This window comes from Magnolia sinica, chromosome 14 (genome assembly GCF_029962835.1).
Source record: "Magnolia sinica isolate HGM2019 chromosome 14, MsV1, whole genome shotgun sequence".
Classification (NCBI taxonomy): domain Eukaryota; kingdom Viridiplantae; phylum Streptophyta; class Magnoliopsida; order Magnoliales; family Magnoliaceae; genus Magnolia; species Magnolia sinica.
Window position 1 is genome coordinate 64,342,993 of NC_080586.1, and position 24,459 is coordinate 64,367,451.

At 42.5% G+C, this 24,459-nt stretch overlaps 2 protein-coding genes across 2 annotated transcripts in view; both read right to left on the reverse strand.

Moving 5' to 3' along the window:
* LOC131224992 (putative ubiquitin-like-specific protease 1B) lies at positions 1-787 on the reverse strand. The gene is made up of 2 exons (XM_058220424.1): positions 473-787; positions 1-384 (listed from the first exon to the last, which is right to left on the reverse strand). Exons 1-2 carry the CDS (start codon positions 536-538, stop codon positions 1-3), a joined length of 450 nt encoding a protein of 149 aa, XP_058076407.1. The 5' UTR covers positions 539-787.
* A 15,004-nt stretch (positions 788-15,791) lies between these two features.
* The window catches only part of LOC131225924 (phenylacetaldehyde reductase-like), a 60,647-nt gene continuing 51,979 nt past the window's right edge, over positions 15,792-24,459 (reverse strand). Inside the window, exon 6 of the mRNA XM_058221535.1 lies at positions 15,792-16,449. Coding sequence (XP_058077518.1) covers positions 16,305-16,449 — 145 coding nt within the window. The 3' untranslated portion in view covers positions 15,792-16,304. The remainder of the gene's footprint in view (positions 16,450-24,459) is intronic.

Here is a 24,459-nt window from a genome sequence, read left to right on the forward strand (position 1 = left end):
TCACCTCCTGACTACAAACAAGCAATCATATGCTATCGACTTCCTCCAATCGGAGGTGAATTTTTGCATGTCTATTCTCTCCAAGGTGAGACCGCTACACAAAATGTCAATGAATTTCATTACGAATATGCCGCAGTCATAACCATTGTCCCGCTTTGGCGCGGATTCATCGAATCTGACGGTCCACTTCTTCCCTTCAAGCGCAGTAATGTCTCCAGTGGCATGGAAGAGAACGGGGAGTGCATCGGTCATATTCTTCATCTTATGCTTGAACTTCGGTGTTAGATATGTGTATAAGCTATCCACAATAACAATTTCTCTTTCTCTAGGATAGATGACAAGAAAAAACCAATGTGAATTGTCATGATTTATTGGCGCATAAATCTGTCCATGATTCACAAAATAATATATTTGTCAAAACATGATAGAACATATAACAGTAAGAGAAGATGTTCTGTGACGAGTGCATTACCCGTTCATAACACCAAATCGCTCTGGCATATGGTTTATCTCGCTGCCTGCCAATTGTGTAGGCCATGGTCAGCTGGCCTATTAGCGACGACCGTTCTGAAGCCGAATTGGAGGCCTGGTATGCGATCAAAACTGGCAAACACCCCTCAAGGCTTTGCTGTTACAAACATGATGAAAGTTCAATACATGTAATAAAATAAAATTTTCAAACAGATTAAAGATTGCCGTAATAAACATTTACCGTAAAATACGTAGGATAAAACTTGCAATCATGAGGATATGCTATTGAGAGGGCGTTATGCCTTTTCTCAAGGAAGTCGATGTATGTGTCGATAGCCTAATCTCCATGATAGTATGATTTCATCATATATCCATATAACAATTAATTACATGGCAATCGATGCATATAGAGAATAAATTAGTAATAATTACCTCGCTATCAACCCAGGCATCCTTCATCCATATCATTCTGAACCATTTTCCCTCTGACATGTTCTTGTTTACTTCATACCAGTCCTCTGCCTCTTTCACCTCCTGTGCGGATAGTATCCTGAAAGGATCCATCTGTACAGGAAATGGTATCGGAGAAGTAGCAAAAGTTGTTACTTATTCGGGTTCACGAACCGCCCCAGGGGTTGTATCGAATGCAGACAGGCCTTGTAATATGACGGCGTCAGTATCCTTTTGGTTCTCCTTTCATAAACGGGAGGAGAAGTGGATGCATGTTCAAGTTCTTTATCTTCAATATCATTTACTTCCACTCTATTCCTCAACTCCTCACCCTCCTCATCCTTCACAAAATGCCCCCTCTGTTTAGGACTACCTTCCTTTTCCTTATTAAACTCATCCCTCTCATTCGCTAACTTTTCCTTGTCCGCCCCAGGGGTTGTATCGAATGCAGACAAGGATAAGTATAGAGAAATCTTGTAATATGACAGCTTCGGTATCCTTTTGGCTCTCCTTTCATAAACGGCATGAGAAGTGGATTCATTCCATACATTACCTTTGACATTACTATATGATTGCACATCAAGATCCACATGTCCAAGTTCTTTATCTTCATTATCATTTACTTCCACTCTCTTCCTTAACTCCTCACCCTCCTCCTCCATCACATTATGTGTCCTCTGTGTACGACTACCTTCCTTCTCCTTATTAAACTCCTTCATCTCATTCGCTAACTTTTCTTTGTCCTTGAAGAATCATTCTTTGTCCACAAAGAACAATTCCTTCTCCCTCCTCAATAACGTTTCCCTGTCATCAAACAATGCTTCTTTCCTTCTCATCTCTGCCCTCTCTTTTCTCAATTCGTCCCTCTCATTTTTCAATTCCTCTTCTCCTTCTTCAACTCTTCCCTCTCAATCATAAATTCCTCCATAAGAACAACATTCGGTCTACCACCCCTCGTTCCCTCTCCCTTCTCGCCCTTCTCATCGCTATCATCTGACTCGTCACCCTCCTCGTGATCAATCTCATTACCCTCCTCATCATCTTCCTGAGTCTCAGTAAGCTACAAAAATATATAGATGGATATGTAAGAGTAAGGATAACTTTATAATGGCAGACATGAAAATATAGTTCATTTTCAGTAACATCTCACCTGGAAACTGTCACGCACAGAGCGAACGGCATCCGTTTCTCATTCTCATAGTGTTGGTTCTAATTTCATTACTACTGTTGTCTGCAAAAGAAAAAAAAGTAATGTTAAATAAAAAAGCATATACGTCAAGTTAAGCAAAGTAAATGATGGGGATATATATATATATAAACTTATAGCTTTACTCTCGAAAATAGCATGTATTCTGTTATACCTTCAACCCTTCCAGCCTCGATATTGAATGAAGCGTGGAATTTGATGCGGAACGTACGAAACAACACACTCTTGTAGGGCCGGTAATATCTCTACTGCCCATACCTATTAGAATGAAATTGTACCAGGTTAAAAATCCATAATTGACTATAAAGGGAAAACATATATAAAGTAAAAGGTGTTCTTACTTATAGAGGAAGGACACAATCACATACAGTGTACCGAGGGGAACTTAATGCAACAACAGCAGATTCGATTCCTTGCGACATTGTATAGTATCCCAAACTACCCCAGGGATACCTATAGAAATCATCTAGCGAGTCAACTAGGTAAATATAATCCATGTTGCACATAGTTTTCGGTTCGGTTCCCCTAAGAAAGTACTCCATAACTAGAAGTAGGGCAACCTTCACGACGTCCTCATGCTCGTTGGTGTCAACTAATCTCTCAAACACCTCCATTAGTTGCTTCTTTAATACTGAATATTCTTTGAAGTATTTGTCTCTTAATGAACCCGTACTGCAACGATTCTTCGGTACAATTAGATCTCCAATCTTAAGACCGGTAATGAGGGCGAAGTCCATCTCGGTAAAGTGCAATAGCCTCCCCTTGATCTCAAATAGTAGATCACTTTTGTATCTTACAAAAAGAAGGTGAAATAGAGCCCCTAAAAATCTAAAGGATGTAACATGCAATAGAAACGAGAAAGAAGATTGTCTAAACAAATTTAGACGACTATCGTGCTTATCCACTCCACCCTTCACCTTATCAAACCACCATGTAAGTAAACACCTACATGTTGGGTTGGGGATTACGGTAGAATATTCGTCGCCTACAAAGATGAATTAAAAAACATATCAAACATAAAATTCACAAGATAAACGTTGTGGACAAAATCAGACTACGTTGAAAAGAATGTAGTATTTCATTAATTTGAACAAGCTTCATATAAAATGGAGATAGAACTGGAACGGGAAATACCGAAAATTGTGCAAGCCAAACTACCAACGTAAGCAAGATAAACTATAATTTGATCGGGACAAACATGAAATTGAGCGGGGTAAACTACATAATGAGCAGGGCAAGGTAGATATTCAATGGGGCAAACTATAAAAAATTCAATGCATAATCTCCTGAACGATGTGTATTCCTGATTAATCTCATTTTTCAATTATTCAACCATATCATTTTACCAAGTTCAACGTTAGCTAGATTAGTGAACACATATATGTTTCGATGCAACAAGAAGATGTTATTTGTAATTGATTTTGTTGGTTGGTTAATTAGCCACAATTTCTTCATGAAATGGGTTGGATTCGTATTAGATCAAATAAGTAGATGTAATCAACTAGGGCAAACATGAAATTGAGCGGGGCAAACTACAAATTCAATGGGTCAAACTAGAAACTCAGCGGGGCAAACATAAAATTGCGCAGGGGAAACTAGAAAATCAGCGAGGCAAACATGAAATTCAGTGGAGCAAACTATGAATTCAGCGGGGCAAACTAAAAAATCAGTGGGGCAACCTGGAAAATCAGCGGGGCAAACATGAGATTGAGCGGCGCAAACATGAAATTGAGTGGGGCAAACTAGAAAATCAGCGGGGCAAGCATGAAATTGAGCGGGGCAAACTAGGAAATGAGCAGGGCAAGCATGAAATTGAGCGAGGCAAACTAGGAAATGAGCGGGGCAGTCATGAAATTGAGCGGGGCAAGCATGAAATTGAGCGGGGCAAATATGAAATTGAGCGGGATATACTACATACATTCAATGTGGGCCCATCTAAGTGTAGGTTATAGGTTTAGGTTATAAGTGTCGGTTATAGGTTTAGGTTTAAGTTGGGTTATAGCTTAAGGGTTAGGGAACTGAGAATAGGTTAAGGTTTAGGTTTAGGAAATCGGGTTCGGGACCGGGTTTAGGTTTGGGTTTTCAAGTTTAGGTTTAGGTTAAGGAGATCATATTAAGATTAGGTGTAGGTTTAGGTTTAGGGATTTGAGAATACATTTAGGTTACGGGTTTAGGTTTAGGTTATAAGTGTTGGTTATAAGTTTAGGTTTAAGTTAAGTTATAGGTTAAGGGTTAGGGAACTGAGAATAGGTTAAGGTTTAGGTTTAGGAAATCGGGTTCGGGACCGGGTTTAGGTTTGGGTTTTCAAGTTTAGGTTTAGGTTTAGGGATTTGAGAATACATTTAGGTTATAAGTTTAGGTTTAGGTTATAAGTGTCGGTTATAGGTATAGGTTTAAGTTAGGTTATGGGTTAAGGTTTAAGGAACTGAGAATAGGTTAAGGTTTAGGTTTAGGAAATCAGGTTCAGGACCGGGTTTAGGTTTAGGTTAAGGAGTTGAGATTAGGATCAGGTGTAGGTTTAGGTTTAGGGATTTGAGAATACATTTAGGTTACAGGTTTTGGTTTAGGTTATAAGTGTCGGTTATAGGTTTAGGTTTAAGTTAGGTTATAGGTTAAGGTTTAGGGCTCATTTGCCCGGGCGGATTGGAAGGGATTGAATGGTATTAGGGTGGATGACATGGATTTCTAGGTAATGGTGTTGTCGGTGGATTGTCTGGAGATCCATGGGATTGCTATATCCCTGGATTGTTATATCTAGTTTGTTTGGCACGCCCGACCAATCCTGGGATTAAACCTTCTCATCCCTTCCAATCCCTCAAACCAAACACGTCCCACGCAAATTTGAAAGGATTAGGGTGGATTGGATGGGATTTAAAGGTAATGATGGTGTTGACAGTGGATTGTCTTAAGATCCATGGGATTGGGATCAAATCACCGACTCTGTTTGGCACGCCAGGCCAATCCCGGGATTTGACTTCCAATCCCTTCCAATACCATCCAATCCCTTCCAATCCGACCGGCCAAACGGGCCCTTAGGGAACTGATAATAGGTTAAGGTTTAGATTTAGGAAATCGGGTTTGGGACCGAGTTTAGGTTTGGGTTTTCAAGTTTAGGTTTAGGTTAAGGAGTTAAGATTAGGATTAGGTGTAGGTTTAGGTTTAGGTTTAGAGATTTGAGAATACATTTAAGTTTTAGGTTATAAGTGTAGGTTATAGGTTTACGTTTAAGTTAGGTTATAGGTTAAAGTTTAGGGAATTGAGAATAGGTTAAGGTTTAGGTTTAGCGATTTGAGAATACATTTAGGTTTTAGGTTACAAGTGTACAATATAGGTTTAAGTTTAAGTTAGATTATAGGTTAGTGTTTAGGGATTTGAGAATACATTTAGGTTTTAGGTTTAGGTTTAGGTTTAGGTTTTGAGCGGGGGCAAACATGAAATTGAGTGGGGGCAAACTAGAGAATCAGCGAGGGAAACATGAAATTGAGTGGGGCAAACTAGAAATTGAGCGGGGCAAACATGAAGTTGAACGGGGCAAACTAGGAAATGAGCGGGGCAAGCATGAAATTGAGCAGGGCAAACTAGGAAATGAGCGGGGCAAGCATGAAATTGAGCGGGTCCAACTAGGAAATGAGTGGGGCAAGCATGAAATTGAGCGGGGAAAACTAGGAAATGAGCAGGGCAGGCATGAAATTGAGCAGGGCAAACATGAAATTGAGTGGGGCAAACATGAAATTGAGTGGGACAAACTGAAAAATCAGCGGGGTAAACATGAAATTGAGCGGGGGAAACATGAAATCAGCGGGGCAAACTATAAAATCAGTGGGGCAAACCTGAAATAGAGCGGGGGAAACATGAAATCAGTGAGGCAAACTAGAAAATCATTATGCCCACTGTTTCCCGTGGTATGATTCACTTGATATTTTGATATGCTTCAATTTGAGGCTCAACCGCTAAAATTAGATGGATGGCGTAGATATACTACATACATTCAATGTGGGCCCATCTAAATGTAGGTTATAGGTTTAGGTTATAAGTGTCGGTTATAGGTTTAGGTTTAAGTTAGGTTATAGGTTAGGGGTTAGGGAACTGAGAATAGGTTAATGTTTAGGTTTAGGAAATCGGGTTCGGAACCGGGTTTAGGTTTACGTTTTCAAGTTTAGGTTTAGGTTAAGGAGTTTAGATTAGGATTAGGTGTAGGTTCAGGCTTATGGATTTGAGAATACATTTAGGTTACGGGTTTAGGTTTAGGTTATAAGTGTCGGTTATAAGTTTAGGTTTAAGTTATAGGTTAAAGGTTAGGGAACTGAGAATAGGTTAAGGTTTAGGTTTAGGAAATCGAGTTCGAGACTGGGTTTAGGTTTGGGTTTTCAAGTTTAGGTTTAGGTTTAGGGATTTGAGAATACATTTAGGTTATAGGTTTAGGTTTAGGTTATAAGTGTCGGTTATAGGTATAGGTTTAAGTTAGGTTATGGGTTAAGGTTTAGGGAACTGAGAATAGGTTAAGGTTTAGGTTTAGGTTAAGGAGTTGAGATTAGAATTAGGTGTAGGTTTAGGTTTAGGGATTTGAGAATACATTTAGGTTACAGGTTTAGGTTTAGGTTTAAGTTAGGTTATAGGTTAAGGTTTAGGGCCCGTTTGCCCGGGCGGATTGGAAGTGATTGAATGGTATTAGGGTGGATGGCATGGATTTCTAGGTAATGATGGTGTTGTCGGTGGATTGTCTGGAGATCCATGGGATTGCTATATCCCTAGATTGTTATATCCAGTCTGTTTGGCACGCCCGGCCAATCCTGGGATTAAACCTTCTCATCCCTTCCAATCCCTCAAACCAAACATGTCCCATGCAAATTTGAAAGGATTAGGGTGGATTGGATGGGATTTAAAGGTAATGATGGTGTTGACAGTGGATTGTCTTAAGATCCATGGGATTGGGATCAAATCACCGACTCTGTTTGGCACGCCAGGCCAATCCCAGGATTTGACTTCCAATCCCTTCCAATCCGACCAGCCAAACGGGCCCTTAGGGAACTGATAATAGGTTAAGGTTTAGGTTTAGGAAATCGGGTTCGGGACCGGTTTTAGGTTAATGAGTTTAGATTATGATTAGGTGTAGGTTTAGGTTTAGGGATTTGAGAAAACATTTAAGTTTTAGGTTATAAGTGTAGGTTATACGTTTATATTTAAGTTAGGTTATATGTTAAAGTTTAGGGAATTGAGAATAGGTTAAGGTTTAGGTTTAGGGATTTGAGAATACATTTAGGTTTTAGGTTACAAGTGTACAATATTAGTTTAGGTTTAAGTTAGATTATAGGTTAAGGTTTAGGGAATTGAGAATAAGTTAAGGTTTAGGTTTAAGGATTTGAGAATACATTTAGGTTTTATGTTTAGGTTTAGGTTTTGAGCATGGGCAAACATGAAATTGAGTGGGGGTAAACTAGAGAATCAGCGGGGCAAACATGAAATTGAGCAGGGGAAACATGAAATTGAGTGGGGCAAACTAGAAATTGAGCGGGGCAAGCATGAAATTGAGCAGGGCAAACTAGGAAATGAGTGGGGCAACCATGAAATTGAGCGGGGCAAACTAGGAAATGAGCAGGGCAACCATGAAATTGAGCGGGTCATACTAGGAAATGAGCAGGGCAGGCATGAAATTGAGCAGGGCAAACATGAAATTGAGCGGGGAAACATGAAATTGAGTGGGGCAAACACGGAAATAAGCGGGGCAAGCATGAAATTGAGCGGGACAAATTGGAAAATCAGCAGGGCAAACATGAAATTGAGCGGGGGAAACATAAAATTAGCGAGGCAAACTATAAAATCAGTGGGGCAAACATGAAATTGAGCGGGGAAACATGAAATCCGTGGGGCAAACTAGAAAATCATTATGCCCATTGTTTCCCGTGGTATGATTCACTTGATATTTTGATATGCTTCAATTTGGGGCTCAACCCCTTAAATTAAATGGAAAAACGGATGGACGGCGTGGATATACTACCGAAAATGGATTGGCTACTCCCCTTGCCACCAGCCAATGGCTGGTGTTCGGTGCTCCGTGGGCCCCATCATGATGTATGTGTTTCATCCATGTCGTCCATCTATTTTTATAAATTATTTAATCATATTATACAAAAATTGAGGTAAATCCTAATCTCAATTGCACCACATTATAGGAAATAGTGTTTAATGAACATCGACCATTAAAAACTTTTTGGGGGCTATAAAAGTATTGGGTCAAGATGATCTTTGTTTTTAGCCTTCATCTGGGTCTTTATCACCTAAAAAATAGATTGGATTTCAGACAAATAGTACGGTGGGCCTCAGGAGGATGAAATTTCCATCCAAATTTCCATATGGGTCTTAATCACCATTGTTTTCCTCTAGCAGGCCACCAGCCAAATTTCCATCTAATTTGGGGCTCAACCCCTTAAATTAGATGGAAATTGAGAGGACAAAATGGATGAAACACATACACCATGGTGGGGCCCACAGAGCACCAACCACCAGTCACGTACACCATGGTGGGACCCACAGAGCAACGACCACCAATCACGTACACCATGGTGGGGCCAAAGAGCACCGACCACCAGCCATGTACACCATAGTGGGGACCACAGAGCACCGACCACCAGCCACGTAGATCATGGTGGGGCCCACAGAGCACTGGAGAAGCAGCCAATCTGTTTCCTATACCCATACATTGAATGTGGGCCCAACTGAGTTTAAAATATACCTGTGTTGCGTGCTTTCTTCGCTGGACCGACCATTTTCAGAAGAAGACAAAGGGGGCCCCACAAAAAGGGTTTTTTTGTCTTTCTAACTAGGTGAAGAAAAGGAGTGAAAGCAAGGGCACTGAAGTAGCAATGGAAAGGGAAAGGAAAAGGAAACAGTTGAAAGGGAGAAGAAAAACAGCAGTGAAAAGGAGGGGTATTTTCGACCTGAAATTTGTAATCCGCACGTGCAGGTCTAAGTTGCAAAAGAAGGTTTGTCTTCTTTCATAAAAACAGCTGGCTAAAAGGTGGGGTCCACAGTCCTAAATTTCTCTTTTAGGGCCTGAGACAAATAATGAGGCAGATCCAAAGCTGTAGTGGACCCCACCACAGAAAACAGTGGAGAGATTAATTGCCATCGTTGAAACCTTCCTATGGTCCATTATGATGTTTATTTGAGATCCAAACCGTTCATGAGTTAACGCATTTATTAAAGAAGGGAAAACACAAGTATCAGCTTGATCCAAAACTTTTGTAGCACTTACAAATTTTTAATGGTGGGCGTCACTCTCTCCACCGTTTTCTGTGGTGGGTCCACTCGAGATTTGGATCTGACTTATGCTTTAGCTCATGCCTTAAAATGGTCCCTTCAAATGGATAGACGGTGTGGATACAAAACATACATCATGGTGGGACCCACCGAACTTCGCTACTCAACCTGTCGGTAGCTGATCCGCGTCCTTTTTAGCCAATCAAATCCTGCCATGTGGTGGCTAACGCAGACGTGGAATGCCGGCCGCAGTCGGACGCCGATTAGGTACTCACAGGTAGCAGCGAGACTAGCTATTGAAGTGGGTCACGAAATTCTGTTGGCTGCACGATGATGCGTTGTATCCACATCATCCATTCATTTAAAGAGATAATTTTAGGGCGTAAGCAAAAATATTGAGGGAGAGTGACAAATGGGAGCCGATTAGATGGGCCCCTCCCTCAACCTGTAGGGTCCAGTTTAATGTATGTACCGTATAATGTATTGTATATCCACTCAGTTTGTCCATCCGTTTTCCAGCTTATTTCAAGGCATAAGATAAAGCATATCCAAATCTCAGATTGACTATACCAGAAAAAAAACAGTGGTAATTGACGCCCATCATTAAAAATTTCCTAGGGCCTATCTTATACCCACTGTAATTTTTATTTGTCATGCAACATATTAATAAGGTCACACAAAGCTAGATGAAGGGAAAATAAATAAATATCATCTGCTCCAAAACTTATGTGACCCACAAGAAGCTTTTTAATGGCCAATTATTACCTTTTTCCTGTGGTGTTGTCCACCCGAGATTTGGACCAACTTCAATTTTGGATTCATGCCCTAAAATGACAAGAACAGATGGACAACGTGGATATATGATAAATACATCACGGTGGGCCCCACAGCTAAGGTAGCACCATGTTTGGTGAGGCCGACTCCCGTGTCAAATACGGCTGTGATTTCGAAAAGATCACAATAGAATACATTAAAGTTTATTTTCATGATATATAGAATACGACTAAAGAGATTTTTACAAAAATAGCTCCAAGGTAAATGTTTAGCCTCTCTTTCCCTTCTATGGTTGAGTGAAGGAGAAATTTTAGGGATCAATGTGGATGTATGACATGGCGCAACGTGAAATGGAGATCCAATCTATTCATTCTCTCCGTGGCTTACTATTTTAGTGAGAAAATAGTAAATTTAGCCTCTTTCGAACTCTTAGTGGCCCCCAACAATCGATAATGGTAGTCATTCACTTTTAATTGTTTCCTTATAGTATAGTTCACCTTATATATAGGTATGACTGATTCTCTGGCCCATTGCCTTTTGTGAAATTCTGACTCTAATGGACAAAGTGGATTCGACACATACTCTACGGTGTGCCCCACAGATGGTGCCCAAAGACCCTTTAAGTGGGGCCAAGGTAGTTTGAGGACCCTATTTTCAATTTTTATTTTTATTTTTACATAGGGTTTTCTTCTTCCTTTCGAACTTTCCTTTGTGGGACTCCCACCACCCTCCAAATAATATATTTTTCCAGCGTATGGTCACCAGCATGCAGTTCTCTGGCATACAACCCTCGGCTTGCTTCAGCATGAAAAAATGACAGTTTCTTACAATTTGGCGACCATACTTTCTAAAGATGGAGGCCACTAGTAAGACAAAGATATTTTAATTGATTCTTATAATATTTTTACAAGATACCATCCAATTTGGTAGTGGGTAAAACAGATTGTTAGACGAGTACCCCTTTTTTTTTTTGGGGGGGGGGGGGGGGGAATGGATGTGTCTATAAGAGATTGATGTTTGGATAGTTGGGATTGTAATGTTGAAGACAGTGAAGGAGATAAACAGTGTTTTTTATGTATTGGCCTGGTTGAACACTTGTTGAACAACCTCGGCCTTTAACATGACAACCTCAACCAACCTCAACCTGTAATACATGACAGCCTTAATGGTTAGCACATGACAACCTCAACCCTTAGCACATGCCATGTAATACTCCAAAATTTTCACACTCTTGTATATACACAAATGACTTAAACACGTGTACAACTCTTTTGAACTCATTTTTTCTTTTTCTTTTTTGAAAAACAACACTTGAACTGTACAATTAGTAAGGCTGTACACGAACCGGGCTAGCCCTGTTAACTTGCTTGACTCGGCCTGAAAAGCTCGACTCAGCACAACCCGGAACTGAGTTCAGTGTGGGACGGGCCATTTCTTCAGCTCAAAACTGAGTTCGGGCTGAGTTCGAACAGATCTCAGTTATATATATATATATATATATATATATATATATATATATATATATATACACACACACACACACACATACATACTCACCATAACCATTTGAGACAGAGAAGTGAGAACACCGCCCAACCCATGAACTTGCTGTAAGGTCTGAAAGTGGCCCAAACTCGCCCGATTGTTGACTGAGCCGAGTTCGGGCTAGACATGTTGGCCCGGTGACCGGGCCAGACTAGGTTCGGGCTGGGTTTGGCTGGTGACCAGGCCAGGCCAGGTTCAGGCTAGGTTTGGCTGGTGACCGGGCCAGGCTGGGTTGAGCCTAGTTCGGCTTGGTTCGGCTAGATATACACCCTTAACAATTAGACCCTTGAAACACCCTATATTGGCCTTTAAGACCTTTTATACCAACACATACTTGATCATCCAACCAACCGTCACTTAAAGTAACTTCTCATCACCAGATTTAGCCATCCAACCATCCAATCGCCCACATTAACCTTCGAAATACTCCCATCTCATCTGCTCGTGTACATGTCCATCTGTAAATCTAACATGTACATCTTACCTATTACCCAAGTACAAGCTTAATCTACCGATGGATTCACAATCCAATGACCCCACTTCCAAATATATGCACATATACAACTTTCCATGCACTACCAACTCTAACCATACACACTTAGTTTATTGTCGATTTGAGTTATTGCAAATATCCCTCACTGCCCTATCCAATCATTCATTTACAATATGGACCAATCATATATTAAGTCTTAGTTAACAAATCAAAAACCATCCATGCTTGTATTCTATTCACTCAGTAGTCGAACATTGGCTTCCCATTATTCCTTGTTGCGTGGTTTACCTAACATTTGGACGATGTGGATTTCGCATGGTCATCTTAGTAGGACCCATAGCCCCCTTTTAAAAATAATAATTCAAACTAAAGTCAACGCTGCTTGACCAATACTGACATGTAAATAGAGATGGGTACAAGACAACTCGCCTGACTCGACTTGTCCGACTCGTTCAGACCCGACTTGACCCGAACCGAATAGGTGAATCGATTCGAACCAAGTAAGCTTCACCCAATCCAAATTCAAACTGAGTCGAGTTCGAGTTACCCAGTAACTTGACCCGACTTGACCTAAAACTTGATTCGGTAAAACTCTGACGTGATCCGAAACCGACTTGACTTGGATTCGGGTATATATATATAATAAAAAAATCCTAATTTTTAAGTAAATCTAACCCTATATGCCGCACCTGACCCCAACCCGTTCCCAGACCCTCTCTCTCCCTCCCTCATCCTCCTCTTCCAAGCCCAACAACCACCCGCCACCATCACTACCCTCATCCTCTCTTTCTCTCTCCTCCCTCCCTCCCTCCTCTTCCAAGCCTGCTAGCCACCCACCACCATCACCACCCTCCTCTCTCTTTCTCCTCTCCATTCCCTCCCTCCTCTTCCAAGCCCGGCAGCCACCCACCACCATCGCCACCCTCCTCCTCCTCCTCTCTCCCCCCCCCCCCCCTCTCTCTCTCTCATCTCTTGATTCGAATCGGTGCCAATTTGAACCGACTCAGTACTTTTGATGACCGGGTCGGACTTGGTCCGGTTTAGTCTAGACCCAGATTTGGATCGGTTCAAGCATGCTGGACTCGATCCCAAGTCGAGTCCAGTTCGGATCAGGCCTATTTCAAAACCGGATCGAGTGTGTTCAACCCTAACTCGGTCTGACTCGACTCGATGCCTAGCTCTACCTGTGAAACCAACCCGACCCCAACCCCGCTACCTCTTCGCTTTTTCTTCTTCGACGCACCAACCGCACGCCGCACCCATGTGGGTCTTAAGCCATCCATCATAGTGGACCTCTGATCAAATCTGGACCATCCATTAGATTCGGACTTGGGGAAAACTCTGACCATCCAAATCTTCTACTTTGTTTCCAATCATGCGGCCCACCAGAGAGATCCTAATCTTTTTCATTTTTAAACTCTTGACAGCGAAACCTTCTACCGCTCCAAGCATCCTTCGCTAATCTCATCTGTTCAAAGCCTTTCCATTCAACGGCTTTTCTCCCTCCAATGAATTTCCTCCCCAACAACCAATCCTAGCAGTTCCCTCCTCGAAGACACCTTCTCGAACGTAATTTGGTGTGTCCAACTGCCACACAAGCTTCGGGCATTAAACCCACGGGCAAAATCCCATCTAAGCCTCGATTTCTTGCTTCGGTGAGATTCCTACAAACAATCTGGACCGTCCAAAAAAAAATAAAAATAGAAGGGATAAAAACTCAATGGACATGATTATGCTGCTATTAACAACCTGTCATCTCCCTCACCGAACACCACCACCACATGATCTTTCGTACTTCTCGAAACCAGATCCAATCCGTGCGTCGTCATATAGCCTGACTAGTGTATATTTGATCACTCAAAATCAAAATCAACCAAAAATGTAACGACCCAGATTTTTGTGACCAATTTGAGACCCGGTTAAACAATTTAATAATTTGATTTTTTTTCCTTCATTAACAAAACCAAACACTTAACTTAGTTAGAAGGAGCTCTCACAGTGGTGAGATAGGTCAGTGGATTGATTTGATGAAAAACTCTAAAATTTTAAAAAAAATAAAAAACAACGAACAATGTAACGAAAACTACCCGGCTTCATCGATCGATCAAACTCACTGATCAATTCATCAAAGATAGTCAATTTTTGTCCAACGACCAAAATTTAATCGATGACGATCCAATTTATCTAGCGAGTAAACTGATTTAATTCGACCAAGCTTGATCAATCGGTGATCAGAGTTCGATTGACCGAGAGTGGCCAAAAGTGTCTAGAGACTTTGGAAATTAAATTTGAAATTTATCGATCCCTGATCGATTAAGGGCCCTCAAGCTGTCTCGATTGATCGACTGCATTGATTGACAATCCCTATTGTTTTCCAATTTTAAAATTTAGAATTTATGTTCGATCATTTATTTAGATCAAAAGTGGACCCTACTTATTGGAATAATATGATTAAATTGTGGTATGCTAAACCATCTTAATAGGAATTCAAACTATAGATTTCAAAGCACCAAATTAATTGAAGGATTCGACCCTACCATAAATAGGTGAGTGGATCCTAACGTGTCTCATATCTAAGTGATTAAGTAAAATGATTTGATGGTTAAGATTGTTCCGATTGATATTAACAATAGTACAGAAACAGACGATGTAGGACGACCTAATCAGGTGCTGGAAAATGAGACCACGTTGGCAGATGAAACTCAATACCAATAGTTGTACTTGGTGGAAGACAAACTCAGTTGCATTCAACAATTGATTTGATTTGAGATTTAATTTAGGAATTTTAGTTTCCATTTATACCGCTGTTACCCGCCGTACGGCTCATTCCAGTTTCCGATCCTCTCCTCATTTTTGGTCTTACACCTAACATGAGCTGGAAATAGGATGAACGGATTGGATTTCGACTAAACGTCACGGTGGGCCTCACCTGCAGTGGGGGTCACGCTTCCCATCCTCGTACAGAGTCGGGACTCCCGTTGTAAACGTGGCAGAGGGATGAAATCCGCAATTGGAAGAGAGCCGGAAGTTAGGTGGGGCCCATCTTGATGTTTGTGAAAAATTCACCCCATCCATCTGTTTTGCCATCTCATCTTAGAGAATGAGCCCAAAAATGACGGAGATCCAATGCTTTAGTGAGGCCACATGAGAGGGAAACAGTAGGGATTAAACGCCAACCGTGCACACATTGGCTGGGCCATAGACGTATTCTGGGCAATCTATGATGGCTGGCTGTTTTGCCAAATCACTTTAGGGCATGGGCCAAAAATGAGACAGATACAACTCTCACGACACTAAATAGAGGGAATTGAACGCAAATCGTTGAACTCTTCAGTGAGGCCAGAGACGCTTCCTGCCAACTCCAGTACATCCATTTACTTTAGTAGGAAATTTTAGGGCATGAACCTGAAAATGATGCAGATCCAAATATTGAGTGGGCCACACAACGGAAAACAGTAGAGATTGTACATCCACTGTTAAAATATTCATGGGGCCACAAAAGATTTGTATTAGGCCAATATTTTTGTGCTTTAAGTTTATCCAACTGAGAATGAACTTATGACATATAAACATCATGGTGGACCACAAACACTTCTAATTTAGGAAAGGAATTCATGCACAATATGGAAGTTCCCTGTTAAACAAAGGATCAAAACTAAAATGACCCTATAGTTTAGTGATCCAGACCATCAACATGACGGGGCCCCACTTCAGATGGCCCTTCCACTAAAAATCTCCTTGATGGGAAAGTTCTAATCCTTCAATTTGTAACCAGCAAAGAGACTCTTAGTAAAGAAAATACAGCCGTGGTCCATATTCAACTGTAAGAAAATGTCCAAAGATCCGAATCATCGATCCTCATTACTGTCCTTAAATCATTCCATACGAAATCATCGATCATACCAAGTTTTCACTCTACTGGAATTTGCACCTCACACTAGTCTAGTTCTTTTTCTTTTGTCTGAATGATCCTATCTACCTTCCTATATTCTTGCAGTTCTTCCCATCAGTGAAGAGAATGAAATTATGAAGCATGAGAGTAGAAGATGAGATCAAAAGTACCCACATCCTTTATTTTTGTCTGTCATTACAAGCAATCTCCAACACTCAAAATTTGGCAAAACCCTTCTCTTTCAAGCTTTCGACGGTCTCCTTGATGGACACATCCAACGGTATGTATTTGACACCCAGGCTTTTTGCTCTCTCCTTGGATACCAGGTACGTCGGCTTAAAGGGTTCATCATCTGCGCACCTGCAATAACAAAGAACACGAGTAGCTGTAAAATCTGATGTGTGGTCAGATGCAACTAGTATTGATTAAAAAATCTGATGGACGCATGACCCCATTGGGTAAAGCTATAACAATGTAGTCAAACATAGGGCTGCAATTTGGGTACGGATCAACCCGAACCTGATTGACCCAATATGGCTTTTGCAAGCACCTCGTCCCGGGAATTGGTATATCAATTGGTTTCTCCTGGGTTCAGCTTGCTAATTACGGAGGCTGCTTTGTACATTGAGAACATGGGAAGGTCCAGTCTAGTCTCCTCCGCGTTTGGTTCAGCAGGTTCATCAATTTGATCCACCGGTCAAGTGTCTGACGCAGGTATTGCTTTTGTACCTCCATGATAGCATTCGCTCAGTGACAGAAAGAGCTCTACTGGGAACTTGTACATCATTCAGGTAACTTCAAGACAAGGTTGATTCTCATAGTGTGGCGTCCTTGATTGTTAATGGCGATGCAGGGGTTTAGGGAGTTATGGCCCAGAGGATTTGGGGTTCATTTCAGAAACCCAAGTTCGGGTCAGTTTGGGTTGAGTTGTCAAGATCCTCAGGTTGGGTTCAGATTGAGCAAATTCCAGTCGGGTTAGGTTGGGCTGGGAATATTCACATGTATTTGGATCAGGTTGGGTCGAGTATAGAGGACTTCAATTTGGTTTGGGTTGGGTAACTCGGGTTGGAATTTGTGTCAGGTTGAGTTGGGCCCGGGTTGACCCTCAATCCAACCCAACTCGCCTGAGTTGCACCGCTAGTCAAACACTTGGAATAGCCTAAGCAACTGACACCGTCCGATGAACAGAAAGAATCAATAGTTATATTTCCTAGGTGACTGCTCAGAGGCAGATTAGTCACTGTGACAACCAACCTGAAGTTTCCCAAAGGAAGAATCAATCTTACTCTTATTTCCATGATAATTGAATTTAACCACAAGTTCAAGAGAAGAAGATATCTTCAAACAGAAATTAAACACAGCTAGATCTGAAGTTTCATCCCAATGGAAAGATGAGCTTTGTTAAATGCACATGTGGGTGCAGTAAAGCTCATGTACACACCACACGTGGCAGCATGGCATGATGGGTCCGAGATCAAAGTATGCAAAAATGGTTACATAATGTAAACAGATGAAGTGGGTCTCGGAAAAGGTATTCTGTAACAGTAACAGTGGCCGTAATGGCTACGGCCGTCATTACCATTACAGAATACCTTGTCCAAGACCCAATTCATCCGTTAGAACAGAACCACTACATTGATGCCCTAGCCCAAGAATCAGGTTGATCCACTGGTCAGGTGGCCCGCGGTTTGCAAAATAATGTAAGGCTTTGAAAAACTTGGCTCTAGTTTTCTACCATCCACCTATTTCCAATATTGGGGCCCACAAGCTGAGTAGATCAAATATATTTTTGAGAAAACATGTAAAAGGTCGGACCAACTGATAGATGGTTTGGATCTTGCACTGTGCCATGCTTGCACATGTAACATATCCATGACCTTTACTGCACATGCGGTTGTGCTTAGCAAAGCTGTGGAAAGATAATGATGTAGGATAATTAACCACTAGCTCTAAAAGCTCGAACTGTTAGAGTATGGCGAATTAATCCCTTTATCTCATTGCCCAGGCCCCATGTCTCATGGGTTAGGCCCTCAGTTGAACCCCCCTCATGGGCCCCAAATCACATGGGTACCGCCTCACACGAGCCACCCGAGTCACACAGGTGGGGCCCGCATCTCACGAGCCACCTGCCTCACACAGGCCACCCACCCCGAGTGTGCCCCTGCATCTCACAGGCCACCCCACTCGAGCCCGGTGTGAAAATGCCCCCGCATTAATCACCCTCGGTGAGGAGTCTCGAACATGAGACCTTCCGCTCTGATACCAATTTGATGTAGGACAATTAACCACTTGCTCTAAAAGCTCGAACTATTAGAGTATGGTGAATTAATCCCTTTATCTCATTGCCCAGGCCCCACGTCTCATGGGTTAGGCCCTCAGTCGAACCTCCCTCGTGGGCCCCAAATCACATGGGTACCGCCTCACACTAGCCACTAGAGTCACACGAGTGGGGCCCGCATCTCATGAGCCACTTGCCTCACATAGGCCGCCCACCCCGAGTGTGCCCCTGCATCTCACAGGCCAATGCCACCCCACTCGAGCCAGATGTGAAAATGCCCCCGCATGAATATTTGATGTAGGACAATTAACCACTTGCTTTAAAAGCTCGAACTGTTAGAGTATGACGAATTAATCCATTTATCTCATTGCCCAGGCCCCACGTCTCATGGGTTAGGCCCTCGGTCGAACTCCCCTTGTGGTCCCCAAATCACATGGGTACCGCCTCACACGAGCCACCCGAGTCACAGGGTGGGGCCCGCATCTCACGAGCCACCTGCCTCACACAGGCCGCCCACCCCGAGTGTGCCCTTGCATCTCACAGGCCACCCCACTCGAGCCTGGTATGAAAATATCCCGCATTAATAATTTGATGTAGGACAATTAACCACTTGCTCTAAAAGCTCGAACTGTTAGATTATGGTGAATTAATCCATTTATCTCATTGCTAAGGCCCCACGTCTCATGGGTTAGGCCCTCGGTCGAACCCCCCTCGTGGGCCCCAAATCACATGGGTACCACCTCACACGAGCCACCCGAGTCACACGGGTGGGGCCCGCATCTCACGAGCCACCTGCCTCACACAGGCCGCCCACCCCGAGTGTGCCCCTATATCTCACAGGCCACCCCACTCGAGCCCGGTGTGAAAATGCCCCCGCATTAATCACCCCTGATGAGGAGTCTCAAACACGAGACCTCCCGCTCTGATACCAATTTGATGTAGAACAATTAACCACTTTCTCTAAAAGCTCGAACTATTGGAGTATGATGAATTAATCCCTTTATCTCATTTGATGAGTATATGAGTCTAGATTTATTGAGTTAATTTTCATTTGAGGAGTATATGAGTCTATATGCATGAAATCTATTCTGAAGTCTCTACATATCATAAATGCAAAAGAGTTTGAAAAAGAGACAGCGGATGATTCGACGGTGAACGCCCTAATGGCTAGGGAAGTTACACTCGAGGTTCATGTAGAGTTACCCCCTAAGGTGACTTCGGTTCTTGAGGAGTACAATGATGTATTCCCTGAGGATTTACTAAATGAGCTTCCACCTATGCAGGACATCCAGCATGCCATTGATTTCGTCCCGGGGTCTTCTTTACCGAACCTTCCTCATTACAGGATGAATCCTGCAGAGCATGCAGAGTTGCATAGATAGGTAAATGAGCTCCTGCAAAAAGGTTTCATCTGTGAGAGCATGAGTTTGTGTGTCGTACCAGCGCTCTTAATGCCTAAGAAAGATGGTAAGTGGCAGATGTGTGTGGATAGTAGGGCCATTAATAAGTTCACGATCAAGTATCGGTTTCCGATACCGAGGTTTGATGATATGTTAGACATGATGGCTAGATCCATCATTTTTTCTAAGATAGACCTCAAGAGCGGGTATCATCAGATACGTATACGTCCAGGAGATGAGTGGAAGACAACCTTCAACACGAAGGATGGGTTGTACGAGTGGTTGGTCGTGCCCTTTGGCTTACTAATGCACCCAGTACTTTAATGCGTGTGATGACCTAGGTTTTGAGACCCTTTATGGGGAAGTTCTTAGTGGTTTATTTTGATAACATTCTCATATATAGTACCACTATAGAGCTGCATCTCGACCACTTGAGGCAGGTCTGTAGTGTCCTGAGGGCGGAGAGGTTATGTGCGAACCTTAAGAAATATTCGTTCCTGTCTGATAGGGTTGTCTTCTTCGGGTTCATAGTGTCGTCTATAGGGATGCGAGCAGATCCAGAAAAAGTCAAGGCCATAGTTGACTGGCTTGAACCGCGGAACATACATGAAGTGAGAAGCTTTCATGGCTTAGCCACATTTTATCGTCGGCTCATTCGAGGGTTTAGCACTATTATGGCTCCCATTACTAATTACATTAAAAAGGGAGAGTTCATATGGTCTAAGGCCGTAGGTAAGGCATTCAAAGATATTAAGGGCAAGATGATAGAGGCTCCCGTCATGCGTCTTTCAGATTTTTCTAAAGTCTTTGAAGTAGCGTGTGATGCTTCAGGCGTAGGTATAGGAGGAGTACTAAGCCAAGAGGGTCATCCAGTTGCCTATTTCAGTGAGAAACTGAATGAGGCAAAACAAAAGTATTCCACCTATGACAAAGAATTTTATGCAGTTGTGCAATCGCTACATCATTGGCGTCATTATCTTCTACCGCAAGAATTTGTCTTGTTTTCTGATCACGAGGCTTTGAGGTATTTGAATTCCCAAAAGAAGCTTAACCTAAGGCATGCCAAGTGGGCAGTGTTTCTTCAGGAATATTCATTTGTCCTTAAACATAAAGCCGGGATCAAGAACAAACCAGCCGATGCCCTTAGTAGGAGAGTGACATTGCTCAATTCCTTGAGTGTAGAAGTTGTCGGGTTTGAGCAATTGAAAGACGAGTATCCCATGTGTCCAGATTTTGGGGGAACATACGTGTCACTCTTAGGTGCCCAGCATAGTTCGGGTGAGTTCGTGATGAAAGATGGTTTCCTTTTCAAAGGACACCGACTTTGTATTCCCCGCACTTCCCTCCGGGATTTCCTTGTCTGAGAGCTTCATGCTGGAGGTATTGTTGGCCATTTTGGTCGAGATAAGACCATCGCCCTAGTGGAGGATCAATTTTATTGGCCAAGTCTCAAGCGAGACATAGCCAAAATTTTAGGGCAATGTCGAACATGTCAACTGGCAAAATAGAAGCAAAATACTGGATTGTATACGCCATTGCCAGTGCCACACACACCGTGGCAAGATATCAATATGGATTTCGTGCTTGGACTTCCTAAGACAATTAAAAAGCACGATTCCATTTTTGTGGTCGTGGACCGTTTCTCAAAAATGGCCCACTTTCTCCCTTGTTCTAAAACCTCAGATGCGTCCAATATAGCTAAGATTTTCTTTGAGGGGGTAGTTCGATTACATGGTTTGCCTAGGACCATAGTGTCTGACAGGGATGTCCAGTTTACTAGTTATTTTTGGAAGACATTATGGCATATGATGGGGATGAGACTTCAGTTCTTGTCTGCCTACCATCCTCAAACTGATGGCCAAACTGAGGTTGTGAATCGAAGTCTCGGAAATCTACTACAATGTTTGGTAGGTGAACACATTAAAACTTGGGACTTAGTCCTGCCAGTCGCCGAGTTTGCATATAACAGTTCCATTAATAGGTCTACGGGTATGAGCCCATTCGAGATTGTTAGTGGTTACAAACCTAGACTTCCCATAGATTTGTTACCTATGTCAGTCACCCAGAGGACCTCAAAGTCAGCTGATGCATTTTCCCATCACATTCATGAGTTGCATGTAGAGATTAGGAGGCAGATAAATGCTAGTAGTGAACAATACAAAATTTTAGCTGACTTACATCGTAGAATTCAAGAATTTAATGAGGGTGATTATGTAATGGTTAGGATGAGGCCAGAACGGTTCCCACAAGGTACCGTTAAGAAGTTACAAGCACGCAGTGCTAGACCATTTAAGATTCTGAAAAAGATTGGGTCCAATGCGTATGTGATAGATCTTTCACCTCGCATGGGGATTAGTTCAACATTCAATGTGGAGGATCTCATGCCTTGTTTAAGCCATCCCATAGACCCTAATTTTGTTCAAACCATTGGCCAATTTCTAAATTTTCTTCCCAACCTACACCACCTATGCCTACTATACTTGAGATAAGAGAAGAACTTAAAGGAATTGTGGATGAGCAAATTGTTTCCACTCGAGACGGTGGATTTCAGAGGTACTTAGTGAAGTGGAAGAACAAACCATCATCTGACTGTACATGGTTGACAAAAGCAGAGTTGCAGCGACTAGATCCAGATTTGTTAGAAAAGCACAAGAGTTTTATCTTGCCGGAGTCGAGATCTTCTCAGCCAAGGGGAGTTGATGTGGACACCAGGCCATTCAAAGTATATCAACACAAGAGGCATGCGTTACCCGTGTCAATGTGGTTAGATGACAAATACGGGTCAGGTCTCTAGAGGTTGAAGACCTTACACATGTGTTCGTGACATGTGTAAGTTGCTTATAAAAGACATTTTGACCGTTGGATCGCGAGGATGGTGTGATCGGACCGTTGGATCGTCACGGCCCACCCTCATTACACCACCTTCACAGCGCTATCATCGGGGCCCATCGGGCATTTTCAATTTGCATTTAGTTTATGAACAATTGACTGATTTAAGTTTTGAGACAATTCGTGCACAATTTTGTGCAAATTTCTTTTTTTTTGAAACTTTTTTTTAGTAGGGGTATTTTGGTAATTTCATGTAATTACGAATTTATAAGGGTTGCCCTTAACCCCTAGGATGTTATGTTATGTTATGTTTTGTTTATGAAATTAAAAAAAAAAAAAAAAAAAGAGTTTTTTTGCTTTTAACGATTTCGTCTTCGACTTCTAGTGATTGGAAGAGGCCATGAGGCCCAGGTAAACGATTTCTCATCCCCTACTTCTTTCTCCTTCTCTCTTTTCTCAAGGTACTCTTTTCTTTAACTCTATTCTCTTCCTTTTCTCTTTAGAATCTTTAGATTTAGAATCCAAATCTTGTTTCTTTTTATCTAAATTATTAGATCTCAAAAGATTTTCATCCCCACATAAAACCCATCACCCAAATCTAAATTTGAAGAACCACCAATTCTTTTCTGAATTTTCCAGATTTCCCAATCCAGGAAATTCCTATTTTTCTGGATTAGAAAATCTACTTGGATCGTTAGACGGACCTATTACAAGACGAAAGTTCTATCTTTCGCCGAATCCAACTAAATTCAGATTTTAAGATTCAATACTTCGTATTTGTGATGGATGGCCCTAATAAATGCTATATTAACCTTATTTCTTTCTTGTATTTATGATGTATAAAGCAGGCTGATATTTATTTGTTTTTTAAGATTGCATGAACCTGCCCCTTTCAAATACCATGCTCATTTAAAGTTGGATTAAGCCGTCCTACTTCAATTTTGGTATCAGAGCGAGAGGTCTCCTGTTCGAAACTCCTCACCGGGGGTGATTAATGCGGAGGCATTTTCACACCGGGCTCGAGTGGGGTGCCCTGTGAGATGCAGGGGCACACTCGAGGTGGGCAGCCTGTGTGAGGCAGGTGGCTCGTGAGATGCGGGCCCCACCCGTGTGAGTCGGGTGAGGCAGTACCCATGTGATTTGGGGCCTACGAGGGAGGTTCAACCGAGGGCCTAACCCATGAGACGTGAGACCTGGGCAATGAGATAAAGAGATTAATTCGCCATACTCTAATAGTTCGAGCTTTTAGAGCAAGCGGTTAATTGTCCTACATCAAATTGGTATCGAAGCGGGAGGTCTTGTGTTCGAGACTCCTCATCGGGGGTGATTAATACGGGGGCATTCTCACACCGGCCTCGAGTGGGGTGGCCTGGCAGGTGGCTCGTGAGATGCGGGTCCCACCCATGTGACCCGGGTGGCTCGTGTGAGGCGGTACCCATGTGATTTGGGGCCCACGAGGGGGGTTCGACCGAGGGCCTAACCCATGAGACGTGAGGCCTGGGCAACGAGATAAAGGGATTAATTCGCCATACTCTAACAGTTTGAGCTTTTAGAGCAAGTGGTTAATTGTCCTACATCAAATTGGTATCAGAGCGGGAGGTCTCGTGTTCGAGACTCCTCACCGGGAGTGATTAATGCAGGGGCACACTCAGGGTGGGCGGCCTGTGTGAGGCAGGTGGCTCGTGAGATGTGGACCCCACCCGTGTGACTCGGGTGGCTCGTGTGAGGCGGTACCCATGTGATTTGGGGCCCACGAGGGGGGTTCGACCGAGGGCCTAACCCATGAGACGTGGGGCCTGGGCAATGAGATAAAGGGATTAATTCGCCATACTCTAACAATTCGAGCTTTTAGAGCAAGTGGTT

Excerpts from the sequence above, each read along its gene's own strand:
- LOC131224992 (XM_058220424.1), bottom strand. The coding sequence starts at position 538 with ATGGCCTACACAATTGGCAGGCAGCGAGATAAACCATATGCCAGAGCG. Across the intron at positions 385-472 it reads CGATTTGGTGTTATGAACGG|ATTTATGCGCCAATAAATCA; the intron begins GTAATGCACTCG and ends AATCATGGACAG.